Below are 23,036 nucleotides of genomic sequence, written 5' to 3'. Positions count from 1 at the left end.
AGCAACTTGCATCATGACTGCAAAGCTTAGAAAAGTTAAGAGTGCTAACACTGAAAATGTAAAGAGGTGGCTCATTTCAGTGGATCTCTGTGCTACAAATACCCATTAAGTCCTTGGTATGTATTTATACTTCTCAAGAACAGCGATCAAAAATGCAGCACAGCTCTGGTCAGACATGGGCATGAACTATATTTCAGTTCCACTGAAAATCCAGCCTGATTCATGCATAACACACACAGTGATCCCGATAGCAGTTCATAAGAGCAAGACCAAGATATTGGAGGCAAGTGATGGAAAAATGAAAATAATTCACAGTAACATGAGGGAGTAAGTGTCGGTTTCCAGGTGTGGAATCTGTTGCATTTCAAACAGATCCCGCTGCTGTGCGTGCTGCCGAGATGGCTGTAAATGCTGTGGGTGCATTTGTGATGGTTGCAGCTGTAGCTGCTGCAGGTGCAATTGCTGCAATTGTGCCTGCTGTTGCAGCTCAGGCCGCTCCAATGGGAGCTGTTGTGGCTGTGGCGGCTGTTGTGGCCGTTGTGGGGCATCCACCTGAGTGGGTGGGTGAACCATAGGAAGCTGGGTGGCTACAGGAGTAATGGACACAGAAGCTGCTTTTGCTGGGTGGTGGCGTGGCCTCCTGGCTTGTGGTGCAAGGGTGGAGCGGTCAAGTTTAGCTGGCATGGGTATGATGACAGGTGGCTTTTGTACTGTTGTCGTGCGTGCAGGGGGATGCTGTGCTACAGCGGGCCCATCAGGCAATCGCTTCCGTTTACCAGGGCCTGACATGACAGCTTTGTGTGCACTCTTCAGATGCACCTTCAGGTAGGACCTCGAGACGAACCCTTTGTTGCATAGTGGACAGAAAAGCTTGAAGTCTTTCGTGTGACTTGTGACGACATGTCGTTTCAGGCTGTTCCAGACACGAAAGGTCTTCCCGCAATAGCTGCAGCGCATGGGGCGCTCCCGAGTGTGCATGCGTATATGCATTGACAGCGTCAGCCGGCTATTGAACTTCTTTTCACAATAGGGACACGTAGTTGTGGGACCATTTCCATGTACACAGACACGATGGGCCACCAGGCTGGAACCATATTTGTAAAAGACATTGCAAAGTTCACAGTAATAATCCCAATTACGATTGCCATTATAAGGCCGTGGCCGAGGTGTTCTTTGTTTGTCATGTGACAGACGATGAAGGTTTAGTGATCGTGTCAAGGCAAATCGCTTGTTGCAAATGGGGCACTCATAAGGTAGATCACTGGAGTGCGCCTGCATGTGCTGCTCATAATGGCCCTGAGTCTCGTACATGTTTCCACATTCAGTGCATGTGAAGCCAAGCCCACGATCGTGGTGTTCTTTGTGAATCTGCAGAAGATGAAAATACACAAAAGTTTCACAAAGGGACCAAGAAATAGTTTTTTCTAAATGAAAGCTGCCAAGGGAATATTATTTCTCAAAGTATCCACCTGAATAATTAATGACAGTCTCATACAGGAGGCCACGATTACCGCTAGCCAAAGTTAAAAATATGCTAACTTACTCTATGGTGATGTGACCACATGCATGTTGGCAACTGTTGTATGAAATAAGTCACAATATTTTTGTTTTCTTCCTACTTGCCTAATTAAGCACTTTTAGTCAGTAACTTTCGAAGCAAGAAAGCTTGGCGAAATAATCCAATGAGAAAGCTGTAGATCGGCTTGCGAAACATCTGATAAGGCACTTTCTAACTTTATATCTGTTATTCATAAGCATTTTTCTGCTTACTACAGATGCCAGTGAAACACAAAAAGATACCATGCTACAAGACTGCTTGTGCACCTATGCGCATCGTGATGATAGCAGTGCTGCTAAACATTCCCCATGAAAATGACCACACCAGTGCTGGATGTGACACGCTCCGCTAGTAGTAACAGAAGCAATAATTGCTGTGTCTGCTAATCGCTATCATGAAACATGGTGAGGGAATCATATCACTGCAAGCACTGAAATTATGGCGTGCCTAGGCACACAAGCGGGCATGTCACATGATTTTTGTGTGTGTATTTTGGGTGAATCTGAAGCAAGCAAAAAACACTGATTATGAACATATACAAAAATAAAGATTGTCTAATCAAATGTTTTGCAAACCAATCAACAACTAGTGCACAGAATTTTTTTACTAGTTTCAATGCATCAAAAGTTTAAATAAACATGCCTAATTAGGCAATCAAGAAGAAAGCAAAAAAACAGTGCGACTTACTTCATGCAAGTAACATGCATTTGGTGCATGTTACTTGCATTGGCATATTTTTAAACTCTAGCTAAAGATAGATGGGGCATCCTGTATGTCCTAAAGGGCATGTAGTGCAGATAACACAATGCAAAGCACGCACAGAACTAACTGTGTTACCTATATGATGGCACCATATGATATCATGCAAATTTATAATTTTTAAAAATAGCACACCAGTGACATAATTAAAAAGTCAATAAATGACAAGTATAAATGAGACCTACTAGACAGAGAAAATACAAATTTAATAAACATAAGGCTCCCTGGTTACTGTGGATAGAGCCACTTGTTCAAGGCCCCAGTGGCAATTTCGGCTTGCTGGGCTTGGTCAAGGCTTTCCAAACGCTTTCCCAAGTCCAACTGAGAGAGTTACAACTTCTACAACCACCGATTTACAAGTCTGTCTTTAATTAGCGGTGAGACAGCATCTTCCCGATGTTGCATGCACTGGTATGTTATTTGTTCCAAGTGTTCGGGTGGAGTCATAATGTGGACATTTGTCGCTATGCTTTTGGAATCCAATAAGGCTCACACAATATTTTGCAAGGCCTACTAGCTTGTTTGCCTCAGCAATTGGTAAAGGAAAAAACTGTACTTACTCAACTGCACATAGTGATAAATTATGACTGAAAATGGTGCATGATGATATGGTGAATGATGTAAGTGCTTTGACAATGCTTGATACAACATCAATTTAACATTACATAATAGAATGATATGAAAGTGCACAAAGGGCCTTGCACCTCAAGAAAATGTTACATGTTGCAGTAAATTTCCATGTTATCTTCAGCTTACCTTGTAGGTTTCCTCGGCTGTAAAGGTGCGTTTACAGCTCTCACAGCGAAAGAACTGGGCTTGGTGCACACAGCGCACATGTTTAGTCAATTCAAATCGGAATGTGAAGCCTTTGTTGCATTCATTACATATATGGGGATACTTTCCCGTATGGGTAACTTCATGCTGCCTGAAGCTCTTGCTGCTGTATGTCACGTAAGCACACTGGCTGCAATGCAACTTTTTGACCAGTGTCATAGTTGCATAGTCGTTTTCAGTAAGCATACTGGCATGCATGAGTACCATGTGTTGTTGAAATCGTTTTTTCTCCAGGAACTTCTTTGGGCAATGGCTAAAAAGAGAAAGTGAAGCAACACAAAGTAAGCTCCAACTCAATAGATTTGCTGGTTTAAGCCAGGAGATCTCAATGAAATTGCCTGGGTACATTTTTTTTCCATGTTTCCACCATTATGCCAAACTAGAGACTTGCGAGATATGTAAATTGTTTACAAATGCCCACCATTGTTCCCCACCTTGGGGTAATTACTCAACTGTAGGATATCTTCAGAATTTTCTGAGCAGAAGGGCAGCAATACGATTTTTTTACCAGGCGTAAGATAATTCACACTTTCACACATCATCAATCAGCGAAAAATGTAGACAATTTATGCGACATCTTTGAGGATGAAATTTTTTAGGAGACCCAAAAACTACATCTTTGAATAAAATTGGGGTACTAATGCTCATGTCATTAGCATAGGGCAAAAATGAAAGAATGTGCCACACACATTTAGGTTAGCAATGTTTTTTTTTTCATAGATGTTTTTTTCCCCTTTTCTTCGTCACACGTTCATTCGATGCGTGGAGGGGCTTTGAAATTTTGTGACGGTGGTTGGTTGCAGACAAGCACTAGAACACCGTTATATGAATGTGAATGATTCAACAAATCATCATCGTATAACCATGTTATCCCTTGACGTGACATAATGAAAGAATTTCTGACATATTAATGAACTCATAGTAACTTCACTGTGGCACAACAATGCAACGTCACAGGTGGGTCACCTTTCTGTGCCCCATCAGAGATTTACATAGCTTTCCTGCTTTCTGCTTACTTTTCTGCCACTAATCTTCCCGTCGTCTTTTACTTTTATTTCTATCGACAACCTATTTACCTTTCCCATGTTGTCCCGAAAACACAAGGCTTAACGTACACCAGTGCTCTAACATTTACACGAGTGTATCTCGTCACATAAAATAAAACCATGATCTGTCGTTTACTTACTTTTCCCACGTATGTATATTTCTCTTTTCTTTTTCACTATGTGTACTAAAGCAACCTGGCCACACTTCAAACAGCAAAGCGCTTCCCTTTGAATTATCCGATAATTCACCTATGCTTATTTTTTAGAGCTGTGTGAATAGACCCTTTTAATAATTGTAAAGCTAGCTTTCCTGCTATGCAGTTTGCCCTACTAATGGCGGCTAGTCACTTTCTGCAAGCGGAGTGTTCAAGTGCAGTTTACTTGCACTCAGACATGGAAAATGTAGGTTTAGATATCTCAACATTAATGCGCATAATAGATGAGCCCCAGCGTGCTTAACTAGGACCTGGTCTACACTTGAAGTAGGACAGGTGCCGCCATTAGTAGGGCAAACATGCAGCGCCGAGAAGCGCACTTGCGAATAATGAAAAGGGTATTCTGGATGCAAGGCAAATTTGAATATCAATGTTTGAATGCAAATTCAACATCAACAAATATTTCCCAAATATCTTTCTAACCTCCGTAGCAAAATTGTAAAAAAAAAAGTTGGAGAGATTCCTAATAATATTCTCATGAAATAGCAACATGGAAAAGTTTCTTTTTACTAGGTTGGTGAAGCACTGGAGGGGTGGTGTTTCATAGTTGTCTTATCAAGAATGAGGCAATGCAAAGGCTGAAGGGGGGGGGGGGGTGATGATTCGTCAACCCCCCCAGTGCCCCCTTCCCTATTAATTCAATATATGGGGCTGACCTTGTGCCCTCCATTTCAGGTGACTCCCCTCCCACGGTGTTCTAGTGGCTAAGGTACTCGGCTGCTGATCTGCAGGTCATGGGATCGAATCTCGACTGCAGCGGCTGCATTTTTACATGGAGGCGAAAATGCTGTAGGCCCGTGTGCTCAGATTTGGGTGTACATTCAAGAATCCTAGGTGGTCAAAATTTCCGGAGCCCTCCACTACAGCGTCTCTCTTAATCATATGGTGGTTTTGGGACGTTAAACCTCACTTATCAATCAATCTCAAGTGACTGAAAAAGGCGGTGCCCCCCCCCCTGCCCTCCCCCTCATCCTCGTGCGCATGTCTATGCTGAATTGTATTTATGTACATAATTTTGTGCACTCAATGTTGCCGACAACACGTTACATGTGAAAGGCAAAGATGTAATTTTCTAAGCCCCTCCTCCTCTTTGAACTTCTCTGGAAGCACAAGCGAAGTGGCGGACATGGGTGTGCTCCCTTTGAGCCAGAAGTTCCAATTATACCTCATAAACATCATAACATCTGAAATTTTGGATGCTAAAAATGTTTGGCATCCTACTTTTTTAGACTTAATGCCCAAATTTCATGTCTAAAACAGCATTGAACCCCTTCTGCCAAATCTATCATCTCTATGTTAGCATTTTTTTTAGTCAATGCAGCTGCGACCATAGCAGAGCCTGAAAGGCAGCTTTGCTGCAATACGAGTGTGATGAGGTGAAGCATATTGAAAATCTGAAGAAGCCACTTCACTGCACTTGCCTTCAAAAGTTCAACTATTTCGAATAGTGAAATTCTGGTGCAAATCGAGTTGAACAGGAAGCACTGTTAGAAAGTCATTCGAATGTTCAAATACTGGCCCGCCCATATCGTTTTCCTTTTAACCTTTTTGCAGTAGGTCAGAGTCATTTTTTTTTTTGATCCCTGCTACCCCACACATCTTTTTTCATGTCTGGTGTTTTGCTTAAATCTCTTTGTTGCCATATCGCTTATATTGCTGGCTCTATATTGTCACAAGGACACAGGGACGCATGCATAAAACAGGGCATTTACTTTCATAATGAAAGGCCAAAAGCACGAACACCAGAACACGCGCCTACAGAACTACTTCGTTAGCCTCCTCAAAGGCTGGCCACTATAGTTGCCAGCCTACCTTGCGTCTATTCCCCCCTTTCAAGAGTGACCGTCCCAGTCGATTGACTAAGATACTAGAGATAGACATAAAAAAAGATGGTCACGTCAACGAAAAAAAAATAATAATAACCCCGCACTGTTGTGGATAATAAGAAAAAAGTTGTGTTCATAACTCGCGGGCTGGTACGTTTTCATCCGTACTACATGGACTACTTCTGAACGTGGACGTCTTTGGTTTAAACTGGTATCAGAGCTTTGGGGAACGACCTCATAATTCACGTCACCGAGGCAGCGCACAACTTTGTAAGGGCCAAAGTAGCGTCGTAATAGGTTCTCCGAAAGCCCATGATGTCGAACTGCTGTCCACACCCATACATGGTCACCTGGTTGATAGTGGACGTTCCTTCAGCTTTGGTTGTAACAGCGAGCGTGGGTATCCTGCTGCGTGTGAATGGGGTTCCGTGCAAGCTGGCGAGCTTCCTCGGCTTTCTCAACGAAGTAGTCAATGCTATCATTTCTGCTGGTGTCCTGGTCTACAGGGAGCATAGCGTCTAATGGTGTTGTGACGCGACGGCCATAAACAAGCTCGAATGGTGTTAGGTTTGTGGTCTCTTACACAGCGATATTATAAGCAAACATGACGTACGGCAAAATTTCATCCCCCATTTTGTGCTCCACGTCAACAAACATAGATAGCATGTCGGCCAGTGTTTTGTTTAATCGCTCCATCAAGCTATTCGTTTGGGGATGATAAGCTGTTGTTTTCCAGAGGGTGGTGTGCGTCAGCTTGGCGGGTTGTTGCGATAACTCTGCCGTAAATGCTGCTCCACGATCGGTTATGAGAACAGCAGGTGCACCATGACGCAAAACAATGTCGTGGACAAAGAATCTGGCGACTTCAACTGCAGTTCACCTAGACGCAGGGTTGGTTTCTGCATAGCTAGTCAGATAGTCGGTTGCGACGATTATTTACTTATTTTCTGAAGATTTCGTAGGGAATGGGCCAAGAAGATCCATTCCCACTTACTGAAACAGTGCTCAAGGTGGATCTAAAGGCTGGAGGAAGCCGGCCGGCTTTGCGGGTGGAACAGTACGCCTCTGACAGTCATGGCAGGTGCGGACATAGCGCTAAACGGACGAACACAGCTGTGGCCAGTAGTACTTTTGTCAGATGCGCGCGCGCTAATGTCCTAGCAAAGCCTAAGTGACCGACAGAAGGATCGCCGTGGAAAGCCTGCAAAACTTCTTTACGCAGTGCAGTTGAACGGCGAGGAGAAAAGTTTTCTGGCTGCTCTCAAGATTTCTCGTGTAGAGAACATTGTTCCGCAGGCAATACGATGTTAATCCACGTGAGAGCCAGCGTGGGATGATAACGTCTTCTCCTTGAAGATGCTGGATGACAGGAAGTAGCTCAGTGTCCTCAGGTTAAAGCTCAGCCACCCGCACCACATCGACAATGCCAAGAAACGGTAAATCATGCTGAGTGTCAGATGACGTTGGGAAAATAGGAGCACAAGACAGGCAGTCAGCAACTGTATGCTTATGTACTGATCGGTAGACCACCGTTTTGTCGTACTCTTGAAAGCGGAGGCTCCAGCAGGCGAGGCGGCCTGATGGATCTCGTAGCTTGGCAAGCCAACAGAGTGAATGGTGGTCACTGACCGCTCAAAATGGCCAACCACATAGGTAGGGTCAAAACTTGCTAATGGCCCAAACGACTGCTAGGCACTCTTTTTCGGCGGTAGAGTAGTTAACCTCTACTTTTGTGAGACTGCGGCTCGCGTAAGCGATCACACGCTGTGCGCCGTCCTGCCATTCAACTACGTTGCTGGCGTCCGTGTGAATCTCAGTGTCGGCAGTGCCGTCAAAATTTGCCAACAATGGAGCTGTCTGCAGTAGATTGCGTAGCTCTACGAAGGTTTGTTGTTGTTCTTCCATCCATACGAAGGGCACATCTGCCCGTGTCAGTCTTCCAAGAGGTTCCTTTTTTTTTATTGCGGTGAAGACTTGCCTTTAAGGCATAATATTTCTGTGTTAAATGTGTACTGTTAGGCCGGTGTTGTGCATGAAGTGAAGTAGTGTCTTGTGGAATCTGTTTTCATGTATCCAGCGGTTGTAACTGGCTATGTCACTGTAGCGAAGGCCGGCTTGAGCGAGGTGACGGGAGCGTTCTGGCTGCAACCCTTTACATGCCCATAAAAGGTGGTATGTATCTGCTTGCATCGCAGGAGCGGGACAATACGAACACGTATCACCAACTCGTAAATGTGACCAGTTCTATGACGATATATTGGCCGTAAAGGGCCACCCCTGCCCGAAGCCTCCTAAGCACAACTTCTTCCGCCCTAGTAAGGTGAGGGGGGAGAGAGCAGACTTACGGTGGAATGAGGTTTTGCAATTTTCAAAAATCCTTCGACAAAACGGCGGTAGTAGGCACAGAGTCCGAGGAATCGCTGAACAGCCTTCTTGTCTCCAGAACGAGGGAAATCGGCAACGGTAGCCAACTTCTTCAGATCTGGTCGAACACCCCCCGGGCTCACCACGTGGCCGAGAAACTTGAATACCTGATAGCCATCTGGTCGAACACCCCCCGGGCTCACCACGTGGCCGAGAAACTTGAATACCTGATAGCCAAAGTAGCACTTTTTGGGCTTGACAGTAAGGTTTGCTCTCTTTATTGCAGTGAAGACACTTTTTAGCCTTGAAAGATGTTCGTCAAACGTGCTTGAAAACACAACGACATCATCCAAGTATACAAGATACGTCTGCCACTTTAGTCCAGCAAGTACAGTGTCCATCATGCGTTGAAATGTGGCGGGAGCGGAACAGAGACCGAAAGGCAGCACTTTAAATTCGTAGAGCCCGTCGGGAGTCACGAATGCGGTTTTCTCACGGTCACCCTCGTCAACTTCAATTTGCAAGTACCCTGACTTGAGATCTAATGATGTAAAAAACTGGGCATGGCGTAGACAGTCTAAGGCGTCATCAATTCGTGGCAGGGGGACGTCGCGTTTTGTGACTTTGTTAAGCCGTCGGTAGTCGATGCAGAAGCGTAGTGTGTTGTCTTTTTTCTTTACTAGGACAGCAGGTGACGCCCACAGACTTGTCGAGGGTTAAATGACGTCATCATTCAGCATTTCTTGTACTTGACCCTTAATCACCTCTTTTTTCTTCGGGGACACACGGTATGAATATTGGCAAAAACGCCGCGCCGACTTCTTGGTAACAGTGCAGTGTTTTGTAACGGCAGTACGTTGAACTTTCGATGCTGTGGAGAAGCAGTCCAAGAATTCCGTCACAAGGTTTAGCAGCCGCTCTTTTCGTGAATCTGGCAAGTCTGGATTAACGTGAATGCGGATGCCCAGGTCAGCACAAGCTTTTGCATGCGGTGAAGTCGCATCCAATGTGCCGACATCGGAAAAGTCAGCGATTTCACTGAGGAAAGCGACAGTGGAGCCTCTAGGGACGTGCTGAAACTCATTGCTGAAGCTGGTCATCAGAACTCGGGAGCGTTTATTCTCTAACCGAACAAGGCATCGGGCTATGCAGATGTTTCGTTTGAGCAGCAGTGAGATATTTGCCTCTGCAATACCTTCATAGTTGTTGAACTCATCGAAAACGTCGCAGGTAACCAAGGTCAACACACTACTCTTCGGCGGTAACATGACGTCATCGTCAACAATTCTCAAAGCATTGACGTAACTGTCGTGAGGGTTGTGCGCTAAGCGTGCGCCGTAGAAAACGTCACCTGCGAGTCTTGCAAGTCAATCACGGCTCCATTATTATGCAGAAAGCCCAGTTCGAGAATTAGGTCCCTCGAGCAACTCAGCAGTATTACAAAATATCTGAGATATGTAAATCCATGAATACTGACTCGTGCTGTGCACCGTCCCACCGGAGTGAGAAGATGGCCTCCTGCCGTACATATTTGTGACCCAGCCCACTGGGTAGAAACCTTCTTCAGCCTGCAGGCAAGACCCATGCTCATAACGGAAGTGTCTGTTCCAGAGTCGATTAGCACCATTACTTTTTCGTTGTCCACATTACCGCAATGTTTGATGTCACCACTCTCCGGACTACGTTTGACTGCGTCTGTACATCTTTTTGCTGCCGTCGCTGTCGTCGTAGTGGAAAATCTTCCATAGAGTCAGCGTCAGCGGCCTTACCTCCGAACGTCGCTGAACTCAGTTTTCCTGACTTGCAGGACTGGGTGAACGGCGTCTTGGAGCGCCGCATGAATAGGCTGGGCTCAGTAACCTGTAGCGAGCAGGCGACGACCAGCGGAGCCCATGCAACCGATGTTTGATACTGCGACGATTCGAGATGAAACTCTCCATTTCCAGTGGTCGCTCGCCAGGTCGTGGATGAGGGGCATTAGGCGAAAAGCCACGGAGACCCACACGGCGGTATAGACATGTTCGGTAGACGTGTCCGGCTTCCCCACAGTGGAAACAAAGGGGCCTGTGATCGGGTGTACGCCAGATGTCACTCTTCCTCGGTCGTGCTTCGGCGATCAACGGCGGGCTGCGAGGACGGAAGCCTACCTCCATTTGCTGAGCGCGTAGCTCATTGGGGTAAAACTTGCTGGGTGAACTCCACGATGGAAAACCTCGCACTGCTTCCGCATAGCTCATTTCGACGCAGTGTCTCTGTTTGCGCACCTCGTACTGTCGGGGAGCGTGAACGGCTTGCTGTAGCTCGGCGCATACCAGCTCCGCAACAGAGAGCTGCTCTACAGGTGAAACAGTCACCTGCATCTTTTGTAGCTCCTCCTTAACGAGAGCTCTGATGAGCTCTCACAACGCGCTGATGTCATGGCCGAGAGTGACAGAAGTGACCTCACTTGGATGTACACCACGGTAATACTGCCTGGCATGCTGTTGAAGGGCTCTCTCCATGGCAGTGGCTTTCTCATGAAACTCCGCAAGTGTTGCAGGCGGGTTTCAAACCAGGACAGCAAAAATCTCTTCTTTAACACCATGCATTAAGTGGCGAACTTTCTTGGATTCAGTCATAGAGGGCTCCGCACGCCTGAAAAGGCAATCCATGCCCTCTATATAAGTCGTCACCATTTCGTTAGGGCCTTGTACCCTTGCCTCTATAGCACGCTCCGCTGTCTCTTTCCTGTCCTCTCAGGCAAAGGCCTTGAGGAACTCATGGTGGTTGAGGGCTCGAGGACTCTGCGAAAATGTGGTAAACCACATTTTTGCAGAGTCCTCGAGAAAGCAGTACACATAGCGTAGCTTACACTCTGGAGTCCAATCGTTGATGACGACGACCCGCTCGAAATGCTCGAGCCAGTCGTCGGCATCTTCAAAAGCAGCTCCGAGAAATGTCTTCGGCGTCTTGGGCTGGTTGACAACCAGGTGTGCTGGTGCTGGCGCGGTGACGTTAGGTGGTGTTTGCTTCATAGTCCTCTGACGTTCAGGCAGCAAACCGTGCTGTGGCTCGAGTCCCTGGAGACGACGGCTGGAACAAGCGTGCACAAGGGTAAGCTCGGCTGAGCTACTCGACGGGCTTGCATCAAGGGTGCTTTCTCGAAACCGTATCATCTACCGTACCCCGTACTTCCACCAGAAAATGTCACAAGGACACAAGGACGCAGGCACAAAACATGGCGTTTACTTTCGTAACTAAAGGCCAAAAGCACGAACACCAGAGCATGCGCCCACAAAACTACTTCGTTATCTTCCTCAAAGGCTGGCCACTATAGTTGCCAGCCTACCTTGCGTCAATATTGCTGACGAGTCTCTTAATTGTTTTTCTTCACTTTGGGGAAGCACTCTTCCCATCCAAATACCAAAACGCCTTCTCTTCTTGCATTTATTATGTTGCTCGTTAACTAGTATATGAAACTAATTTTTTAACCAATTTTCAAACGCTTCAGCGTCTGCAGAGTGTGCAGACCTCAGCACCACCACATATCTACATGTCGCACAGTGAGGTGTAGCTTGCTGTACATTACTATTGTTGCACTGCGTTATTTTTAGGCATAAGGCAAAATGTAGGGTAATTGAAAATTATTAGAGTAGAATAATTTTTATTATGATGTAGGGTATTTTCCAAAAGTTGATTGGAAATACTGATGCCCACTTGGCTTGGCTTCTCACAAATATTAGCAACGTCGGGTGTATGATGTCACTGGAGCAAGGCAACGAAAGTGACGCAGCCAAGGGTACAGCTACAGCATCTTTTGTGCTTTCCACCAGGTGACAGAGTTCGGAGAGCAGCCAACACTTTTCTGGTTTTACGAATTTCAGTTCCCTGTTGTTGGTGTGCGACGGGTGATATGTGATCTTTTACAAACCACTCGCACAAAACACAGAGAGTTTGCTGTCACAACTTTCCAAGTGGCAGTGCCCTCCGTGAGAAGTGGCTCAGTACTATCAGGCTCCATGGCTGATTACTGAGTAAATGAGCATGCATATATTCCAATCATTTATTGCCAAAGTCCTACAAGGATAGCATTCCCTTGATGGAAGCTTTTGGGTTATCAAATCCACACTTTTATAGGCACCTCATGAAGGCGGATACCATGCCGACAGTGTTCAAGGAGGTGAGCTAGCTGCCACCAGCACAAGAAAAAGCCATGAAAAGGAAAGTGGAGAAATGAGAAAGAACTTGGACGTCTGTGTCTATTGTCTGGGAAAATGGTAACATGATGTACAAGTACTGCTAGAGAATCCCAGCAAACTTCTTACAGTTGGTATTTTACCCGATAGCAGCAGCCACAAACATGAGCAGCCCCGTCAGGTGGTGCCTCTGGCAGTGAATTGTGCAACCAGACAAGTGCACAAAGTAAACAAGTGAGTTGCACTTCATTGCTTCATCGAAAAAGCATGTTGACACTGATTGTTGGCAGGCCAGTTCGCACTTACTGAGCCTGTAACAGCGTGTCGACGAGACAAAAAAGAAAAAAAAGTGTTGTGTATGTGTGCTTTTTTTTTGTCTGTCTGTCCGTCTGTCTATGTGTGTGCGCACGTGTGTGTATGTGCTGGTGTTCTGTTCCACGCTCAGGGATGGAGATTCTGGCAGGCCTCCGAACACCGTAAAAGCTTGTTATTTCGAACTTACAGTTAATTTGAACTGATGCCCTGGTTCGAGCACAGTCCTGTGTATTTTTATGGGGGAAAACTTCATCATTCAGTATTCGAAATAAGAATCCCAGGTTTTCGCTGCTTGTCGCAGAAGTCGGCCCTGAGTGACTATGACATGTTGCAAAACGAAACCAAACGATGTTAACTAGAAATGCAAAACAACAAAACAGAAGCATTTTTGAGCACGTGAAAATTCAAAGACTGCATTTAGAGAAAGCAGCAAACAGTGCTCATGAAGTCACCACTGATGAAACACACATGCAAATAACTGATTAGTGCTTCTAACTTTGATTGCATCATCTCTGTCATGTTCCAAAACGTGTTTTGGGGCATACTAGCATCATATATTTCAACATTAGGGCTCACTCTTCGAGCTCCATGAACATTATTTATGAAATCACCTGCCACAAACGTGTAGTAGAACCCGATTCGTGATAATTAGTCCAGAGGTGGCTTTTTTGGGCCCCGCCCACGCAGTGTGGCACCATATCCATTCATTGTTACACTTTCCTGCTCATTCGAACCCCACTTAATTTGAACAACCTTGTAATCCCCTTTTGCATTTGAATTAATGACCATTTACAGCTGATTGATTGATTGATATTTGGGGTTTAACGTCCCAAAACCACTATATGATTATGAGAGATGCCGTAGTGGAGGGCTCCGGAAATTTAGACCACCTGGGGTTCTTTAACGTGCACCCGACCATTTACAGCTGTCATTGTTAAAAAAAAACTCCGAGGAATTTGTGCATATGACACAGTCAACCACCGGCATGGTACAATTGGTGCGCAGCGGTCATCCTTTCGCAGAGTGTCCGCTTTTTGAGTCTTTAATACTCCACGCTGGTGGAATTGGCATGCCTTGCGCAACTTCCAGTTCTTGCCACCTTTTCCATCACAGTTACACAATACGCTTGATAGGGATTTAGTATTATGCCTTTTTGCTTATTAGAAGAATTACTTTCAAAGGTGCTGAGTACTTGCACTATTGAGCGATGACAAGAGCGTCTCAAACATTAAAGCACCATTACCCTTACACGGTAAAAAAATCCCCAGGGTTGGCCTTCAACTTCAACATTAAGCCCTAAAGAGATACTAAAGAGGAAAAATTTTTACCCCTATTAGTTAATTACCCTTTCATAATAACCAAAGCACTACTTGATGAGAAAAGACATGCAAAAAGAAAATGCAGGTGATGATGCCATTTTGAAGTTCCCACACCAACTCGCAGTAACGTCATAGGTTTTGACGGACACTAGAGCCTCCATGGTTCTTAATCGGTTAAAATAAAAAATATGGTATTCTCTGGAGGCCACAAACTTACTGGGCCAAGTTTGAGGAAATACTGTAGATCTAATGTGCCTAAAATGTGAAAAAAATGATAAAAGATAACTGAAACTTGATACATTATGCTGACGTGAAATATCAGCCTTTGAATTTTTTATTTCTCTATTCAACTTAAGATGGAAAAATTAGCAACAAAAGAGTTTAACAATAATTTATCAATTTATATTGATTCATTGTTTCACTTTAGTGTCCCCTTAAGTTACTTGCATCAAAATATTATTATGTATATATATCACGTTCCTTCAAAGACATTGATTAAGAGACAGTACACCAGCAAAATTGTTAGAGGTAAAGCAACACTGCAGTCAAAGAAGTGTGAAACTGAACAACAATTCTTCTTTTTTGCCAGTATATTTTCCTTTAAAATTTAATCTCTACCCATGTCAAAATGCAGGTCTTTTTTTTATTGACAACATCAGGTAAGCCACAGCCTGAAAGTGCAATGACCCACATATGGAAATAAATCACCATGGGAGGCAGTGAAGCTTTTCCATTATCTGCACTTCCTAGTGCTTGTCTGATTGAGAGCTCCTTACAACCGGTGCTTTGTTATTAAGTGAAAGAAGAATAAATACCAAACACACCTGCTTAACGAAACAAAAGAGCATGATGATCTCAGATTACAATCTAGTTTAGGTCAACAGTAAGTACAACTAACAACATCTTCAATAGATCCTTAACTTAGTTTGCCTAATTGCAGAAACATATTCTAAATCACTGTGCAAACCTAGAGTGCCCTTCAGCAGAGGGCAGTCATTTGCAGCGAAAGTACTTAATCATCTGAGTACTTACAGAAGGCAATAACTCTCCTTCTTCACTATCCCATAATAAAAATGACAGTAGCTTGGCTCTTAAAAAGCAATGTTTTTGTAATGACTACTGCTAATTTAAGCACACTTAATGTCAAAGCTATCATTATGCCTGTATTAATTACATATTATGACTAAATATAGAGACCAGAGAAATATATTTACACCATTTTTTTTAATTTTATGTTGGAACAGTAGAACTTTAACTACATAACAGTACAGACAAGGCAAATCATAGCACTAAACTAGCACTCCTCACGAAAGAAACTCGCCACAACCTTAAAGGGACCATGACACACAATTTCCGATCATGATCTGTGTTTTCACAAATAAGCGGGCAAAAGATTAGCTCATTTAGTCAATTATTTAATTTATCATTGAATATTTTTACAAAAACACAAGTGGCCTGAGAGTCGGGCGACCAGGGGCACACTCGCGAGCCGTGACATAACAAGCAGCTGGCTTTGTGAGTATCTGCATTCCGGCTAACGATATTGTTCCATCGTCAGCTGCGTGCGAAATCACAACATTTGAGCTATCAACTGCTAGGGTACCGAAACTTCAGTCTGCAGTGGCTGAAACTTTGGCAGAAGACAAAAGCACAGCTCCTTGCTGCACGTGACAGAAAATGGTGGTCATTGGCGGAAGGCAGGGTTAACAGCCTGCTACTTCTAGTGCCTGTTTTGCACTGAAATATGCTTTTACAACCCACTTTTCATATCTGAAAAAAGATTGATATGTGGGGTTTAACGTCCCAAAACCACCATATGATTATTAGGAAATTTTGACCACCTGGGGTTCTTTAACGTACACCCAAATCTGAGCACACGGGACTATAGCAATTTCGCCTCTATCGAAAATGCAGCCGCTACAGCTGGTTCGATCCCGTGACTTGCCAATCAGCAGCCGAGCACTTTTCGTATCTGTATAAGCATAACAGACCCGCTACTTCTAGTTTCTTGGAAAACCACAAATCATTGGGTGACCATGCCATGGCCCTCTTAACATATGCCTGCTACCAAGTAAAAAAAGTGCAGCAAAACAAAAAGCAGCACTCACAATAGAAAATGCTAATGCAAAACCTGTAGAACAAACCTGCAGCCATATTGGAAATCCCTTGTGTGCACACGCTTGACATGCTTCAACTTGTAGTTATTGGTAGTGAACTCCTTTGGACAATGGGGACATTTGTACATACGCGTCGTGTTATGGATTTTGCGATGCTTGCGTAGGTTACTTGCTGTGGTGTACTTTTCTTGGCAAATATCGCACTTGAATGACCGGACCTGTGCCAGAAAACATGACATCATCAATTTGGTCAGATAAAAATTCCATGTGAGGGCTCTGCTCGTCAACACTGACCGATTGCCATAAAACCTAAATATGGAGAAAATAATTCTGACACCGAGTATAACACTTATGCAGCCTTTGCACACATTACAAGGCTTCTTCCTACACCCTTCATGAGACTAATCAGTAATTGCAGGATGCAGGTCACCATTGAGAGCAATAGCCATTAAACACTGGCTTAGGCACAAGGAGGAAGAGGGAGGTCACACTTGAATTATGGTCTATGAAGTGTACACCCTCCTAAAAATGTACTAGATTAGAGATAAAGTTAAATAAAACTGAGCTCACGTGTAAAGACAGTTTTACTGAGATTAGGTGAAGTAGGATTGCCACCTATTAGGTTTTAGACTGGCTTGGCTGGTTTTTGAGACTGTGGGCCCGTTGCTGGTCCGCACCCGCCGTCATTGGCTGATTTTTTTCAGAGCAGAAAACAAAGTATCATTCTAATCACAAGTATTTTTATGCCAGCAATTAGACTAGTAGGCTAGCTCAGCATACTGTTTCTTATTTGTACATATGGTTTATTTGGCTGAAGAAAAGCAAAGTTACATTAAATGGCACTGCATGCCAAAGACTTGACATGGCGTCTATGGTTCAACACTAATTTAATCTCCTGGCAGCTAACCCCCTCCCCCCCCTTCCCCGTCAAAGGGCCCGTTTTCTGTTTGAGAAAAGGTGGCAACCCTAAGGAGAAGAGGTGGTTGAATTACTTTGCTATGACCACTCCCTTAAAGGGCCAGTCAACAAACCCAGTCTTTTTTTTTTTTTACACCCTCCAAACAAGCTCGGTCATTCGTAGAGTAGATCGCAGCAATCAGGTTTTCTGAATATTACAGAGCTGCGTGCAATGCAGAGCCTCCATTTCGAAAAACGATTCCCGCGCTCTTTTCCTACGCCTGACCAATGCTCCTTGCACATGCAGTGACGACAACTCGGCGATCAGTGACGTGACGCAGCATGCAGCTCGTGGATTGGCCTAAACCAGGTCTCAACAAACAGTATTGCAGTCAACAACAGTTCCTGTTCCCACTTATAGCTACGAAAGAGTTATTCAATCATACGAGTTGCGAAATACCCATAGGCTAATGCATCGAAATCAGGACACTTCACTGACCCAGTTTTCGGAAGTGAGTAGATTGTTGTGCCACATGTTGATCAGCACACCCACTATTAAGCGCATTATTTGTGTTTTGCGTGGCTGCTCCCACATGACGTGACAGTCTGCTCCAAAAAAATCAAACTCGAGAAAAATCTGGCTAACTTCATGTCCGGGCTTTGGAATACAGTTTTGCTGCAAATCGTTGTCGGCTAAAAATCGAGCGACTGGGCAGCGGAGAAGCATAGGCACCGGGTAAACAGTAAACAACCAGGCATCGCAGTAAGCGGAAGTACGTTGCAACTGATCGAGTTTGCCGATGAGGTCAATCGCTAACGTCTTGTAACGTTGCCAAAGTGAGCGGAGTCACAACAATGTGCCACGCCTTCCCCTCCCTCTGAAGGAGAAGTATGGTGAGCCCGCATGAAAATTTAAAACCAGCTGAACGCGATGTTCTAGCCCCTGTAACTTCTTTATTATACCACGTATTCGCAAATTTCTCGCAGTAGCATGTTCACGAAGTAAAAGTGCACATATTTCCTTGACAACAATTTTTGAACCTTGGGGTTGTTTACTGGCCCTTTAACAACAGGGGCGTAGCCAGGGAGTGACACACTAAGCACATGCCCCTCCCCCCGCCCCCCTCCCAACCTCCGAAATTTTTTTTCGACATGGCATAGAGAGCGAAAAATGGCCATCTTAATAGTGTGATCCTCCCGAAATCAAGGTGGTGGTGCCCCCCCCCTGAGAAAAATTTCTGGCTACGCACCTGATTAAAAATAAAATGTTTCAGGAGGTACACTGTGAAGAGTTCCATAAAAAATTAAGGAAGCTATGCACAAGCCTGAAAAAGAGTGTTCCACACTGGCCATCATGGCTACTGGCGGCACTGAAAAACGCTCTCACGTTTGAATGCATATATATACCCCATAAAGTCGACAGCAAGACTGCCGTTGTGGTAGCTCAGTTGGTAGAGCATCGGACGAGTTATTCGAAGATCGCAGGTCCAGCCCTGCCAAGGTAAGTTATCTTTTCGTCCACTTTTCTTTCTTCATATTTACATTACATGTACTATTATTAACATTCTCTATACTTGGCAGTGTTGTCTATTAGTTCTCATTCATATGGTGTGAAACGAGCCCTTAAAATTTCCACTTCTTTCCTTCTCATTACGTATAAGTAAGCCTACCCATGTTGCACTATAGCGTTAACAGTCCTGTAATCCCCTAATGGTTATCATGCAGCAACCAACAAATGTGTGAAAGTTTCCACTTGACAATGACACTGATGAATGTCAATTAGGGTCAGAGTAAGGTATAGCTCATTTTTCAAATATAAAAGCACAGTGGGCACAAGAAAAAAATTTTAATAGTATCTTTGCATGCTATGCTGTCTTGAATTGAGAAGTAGTGCAGTACGCACACATTATTTAAGGATGAACACTTGCTACAAAAAATTTTTTTCTAAGCTTTATAATGAAAAAAAATTTCGTTCAGACAAACCTACACTGAGAATGTTATATTAGAGAATGTTTAAAACAATAATCAAAGAACTGTTGAAAGATAAGCAGCACATCAAGAATACTGAGTTTTAGTTTTGTTGGGAAAAAAATCTTTTGTCTACATTAGCAATTGCATTTCTTGTCATAAGTGTGTTGTTTCAGCTCAAATCTAGCTATAATGTCTCATTTTTATAAGTACGCAACAAAACAATGGCAAGAAGCAAATAGGATTAACACAATTTCAGATATAAAGTACTAACCTTGTTGTGGGACTGTACATGAACACGAAGAGTTGAAAGGGACTTCAGTTCCTTGTCACAGATGTTACAAAGATAAGTCTGCTCACTTGAGTTTGCTCCAGTTTTAATTTGCATGTGCTTGCGCAAATGTGTCTGAAGCATGTCACGATCTGTGAATACCTTACGGCAAGTTTCACAGGGAAAGACTTGCTGCTCTGGATGTACTTCCACGTAGTGTGCTGCTAATGCATCCTCACTGTCACATCCAAGGTCACATATAACACACTTGTGTTCCTTCTGGCCCGCACCATCCTCGCACTCGACTGTTCCTGTTGCTCCTTCTGCTCGTGCAGTGGCACTGCATTGCTGTTTCTGCAACATCTCGCTTTTGTGAAACTGTGTGTAGTGTTTTCGGAGCCCACGATAGCTCAAGTATAGCTGAGAGCAACATTCACATCGATAGTCCTTATGAGTCTCTTCATGCTTTGCCAATTCTTCTGGTGTTGCAAATCCTTTCCGGCATTTCTCACAGCAATTCGGCATGCCTTTGCAGTGGGCCGCCTGATGTCTCTCAAGTGTAAACGCAGTAGCAAACAGCTTGTCACACACATCACACCGATGTGGATGCTCGTTTTTTGGCTTGTGTGTCCAGGAATGCTTTTTATACTTTAGTCTTGAACTAAATGTTTGACCACATTCCTCACATGAAAAAGTTTCATCTGATTTTGCTTTGATACTTGCTTTTAAGGCTTGCCTCTCTTTGGACTGTTGTTTCAGCGCCTTAATGTTGAGCGGTGCAATTTTGGGGGTTGGGGCTTCTGTCGCAGAAATTGAAGCCTTCGCAACGGCAGTAGTTTTTTTTGGCACAGCTGTAGGTTTCCGCACAGGCGTGGACTTTTTCGCAGGTGCCGAGACTTTCTTGGCCGGCAACGATTTTCGCGATGACGTCGCTTTTCTCCCAACAGCTGACGTTCTTCTTACTGGCGCCGAGACCCTCCTGGTCCGTTTGGTTTTTGGAGCATTTTCGAACGATTCGTCGGCCCCACTCCAATCCGAGTCCCCACTGTCACGATTAAAATCATCATCTGAGCTGCTACTGCTTATGTAACGAACGGTGGCTGCGTTGCGTGTCCGACTCGACCTTCGTGTGGCATCCGGCAGTGGTGACAGAGGTATAGTCCTTAAGCGTATTTTCATAGGATTCTTTTGTTTTCGCCGGTCACTAGACAGCTCTGGAGCTGGTGCGGAACTTGACTGGGCTTCCGATGGTTCATTCGGCTCCTCCGGATCAGGCACCTGAGGTGCAAGCTCCTCGCAGACGTCCTGCGGTTCCTCCTGCAGTTCATCGGGATTCTCCACGGTAACTGAATCGTCGTCATCATCCACATCTACGGAATCGTCACTCAAGTCTTCGGGCAGAGCTGCCAACTTCAATGTGCACAAAGGTTCCCCGTCAACCGATGGTGATTGTACGAACACTTTGCTGTTGACAGCTGCCGTAACGTCACTTTCACAGTATGCCGCACCATCATTTGCAGATCGGTATTTCGAGCAAGTTTTAGCAAAGTCTCCGAAAATAATGCGAACATAGCCAGCTGCAGGAACACCAACTGGAAAAACAAGCCTCGTGCAAAACGGCTCCACATCCATGTTTATGAATACGCGCGTTTCCATGACTGCTGTTGTAGTACAAAGAGATGCTGCAAGTCAGATGATGGCGCTGAGGAACCGCGCGCTTTACTTATTTACATCACACAAAACCACTGTGATATAAATATATCAAAATACTTCTCAGTTCTGCGTCATTCATTATGTTGAGTGGAGCCATCAAAACGAATCAAGGCGTTCCACAGTGCCGTCAGTGATGGTTTTATCACCATTGTTTTTGCAAACGAAGAGCAGTGTTGTAGTCAGTCGTCGTCGTCCAAATGAACCACGCTTGCAGACACCGAGGAATACCTCCGGTAATCGCTAGAAAGGCCGGACACCACAGGAGCGTCATTACACAACAGTACGGAAGCAAGCACAGTACCGCCACAATTTTCACGGTTCACATCGCGACCAGAATGAACCGTAGCATGAACTATGATAAACGCTAGCGCAGCTAGCTGCTAGCGGCGCCGATAAGCCCCCTGGTAGACCTTTCCGAATTGTTGATGGCGGGGTGGTGAGTGGCGGAGAAGTCTATGCGTTTTCTGGTGAAATAGGTGGTCTGTGGTGGCACTAGCAAACGCATCCTAGCAACGCTGTGTTGCCTATGCTTTGTTTTTGATCAGTTAAGTTAGATGGCGGCACCAGTCTTACAGAAGCTTTTCGCCGGAGTTTGGATTGTCGCCACGGAGGAAGGAAACCTTTTTCCTTCCTCCGTGACTGTCGCGAACAATAGATGACGCCCCTGCTACGTCACTCACATGTGACGTCACTTGGACTTTTTTTTCTTTAAGTTAGTTTTAACTTTTCTCCGTGTCGCCACGGAGTGTCTAGTATGTCACGTGCAAGGAGGATATAATTATATCCTCCTTGGTCACGTGTTTGATGAATATCGTCCCTAGTGTCATCTTCAATACTCACGGGGCAACGACCATAGTTATAGCGCGAGACCAAAACGACGACTCAAAGACAAGAAGGACACGAAAGACACGAGCGCTAACTTCCAACTGAGTTTAATGCGCAGAGCACAAAAATATATAGAGGAGACAGTAACCATGTGATAAAAACCATATGGCACAAAGAGAAGAACATGAGTAAGAAAAAACAAAAACAAGCAACACAAAAACAAAAGCACTGAAAACAGCAAAGAAAAATCTAGAAGGAAACGAAACAGAAAGGCAAAGATAATATAACTACCTGCCCGCACCGAAACCTTCGAGGAACCTGCGTTCCTTCTTGGACAAAGCCACGGAGGGCTTGCTAATACAAGGCACCTGTTCGCGTGCCATCTGCGCAGCCTCGACGATGACTCGGGTGCTTACATCTCTGTGCTTGTACAGCGTCGCTGTGTCCTTGAAGAGGGGAACACAATTGCACTCAGTGCAGTGCTGCGCAAGAAAACCATCTTTCCCGTTTCTAACATTGTTAGCGTGTTCTCTCAGCCGATCGTTCAGACACCTTCCGGTCGTTCCGACATAACAAGCACCGCATGAAAGGGGGGTCCTGTAGACTGCGTTTTCAGGGGGTTTGTAGGTTTGGTGAGGCTGAATAATTTGAACGGTGCCGAGAACAGGACACGAACTCCAACTCGTTTTCTGACTTTCTTGAGCCTGTGTGATATCAGGTGTTTGTATGGAATCACAGCTATCCTTTCACAATCTGTATCCATGTTGTTCGGATTCTGTCACTGCCTCTGCTCTGCGTCATTAGTCCGCAGGATAGTCTCAGCAACGGAAGCGA

The 23,036-nt window shown here is 44.7% G+C and overlaps 1 protein-coding gene across 1 annotated transcript; it reads right to left on the bottom strand.

The window, feature by feature from the left end:
* Positions 1–48: 48 nt before the first annotated feature.
* Positions 49–21,917, bottom strand: LOC119176038 (uncharacterized). The gene is made up of 4 exons (XM_037427150.2): positions 19,668–21,917; positions 16,556–16,746; positions 3,074–3,404; positions 49–1,368 (listed from the first exon to the last, which is right to left on the bottom strand). The coding sequence occupies exons 1-4, from the start codon at positions 21,318–21,320 to the stop codon at positions 310–312; spliced, it is 3,234 nt and encodes a 1,077-aa protein (XP_037283047.1). The 5' UTR covers positions 21,321–21,917; the 3' UTR covers positions 49–309.
* Between the last annotated feature and the right edge of the window lie 1,119 nt (positions 21,918–23,036).

This window comes from Rhipicephalus microplus, chromosome X, assembly GCF_043290135.1.
Source record: "Rhipicephalus microplus isolate Deutch F79 chromosome X, USDA_Rmic, whole genome shotgun sequence".
Classification (NCBI taxonomy): domain Eukaryota; kingdom Metazoa; phylum Arthropoda; class Arachnida; order Ixodida; family Ixodidae; genus Rhipicephalus; species Rhipicephalus microplus.
The sequence above is the reverse complement of the archived record's forward strand: the minus strand, read 5'-3'. Positions and strand labels throughout refer to the sequence as shown.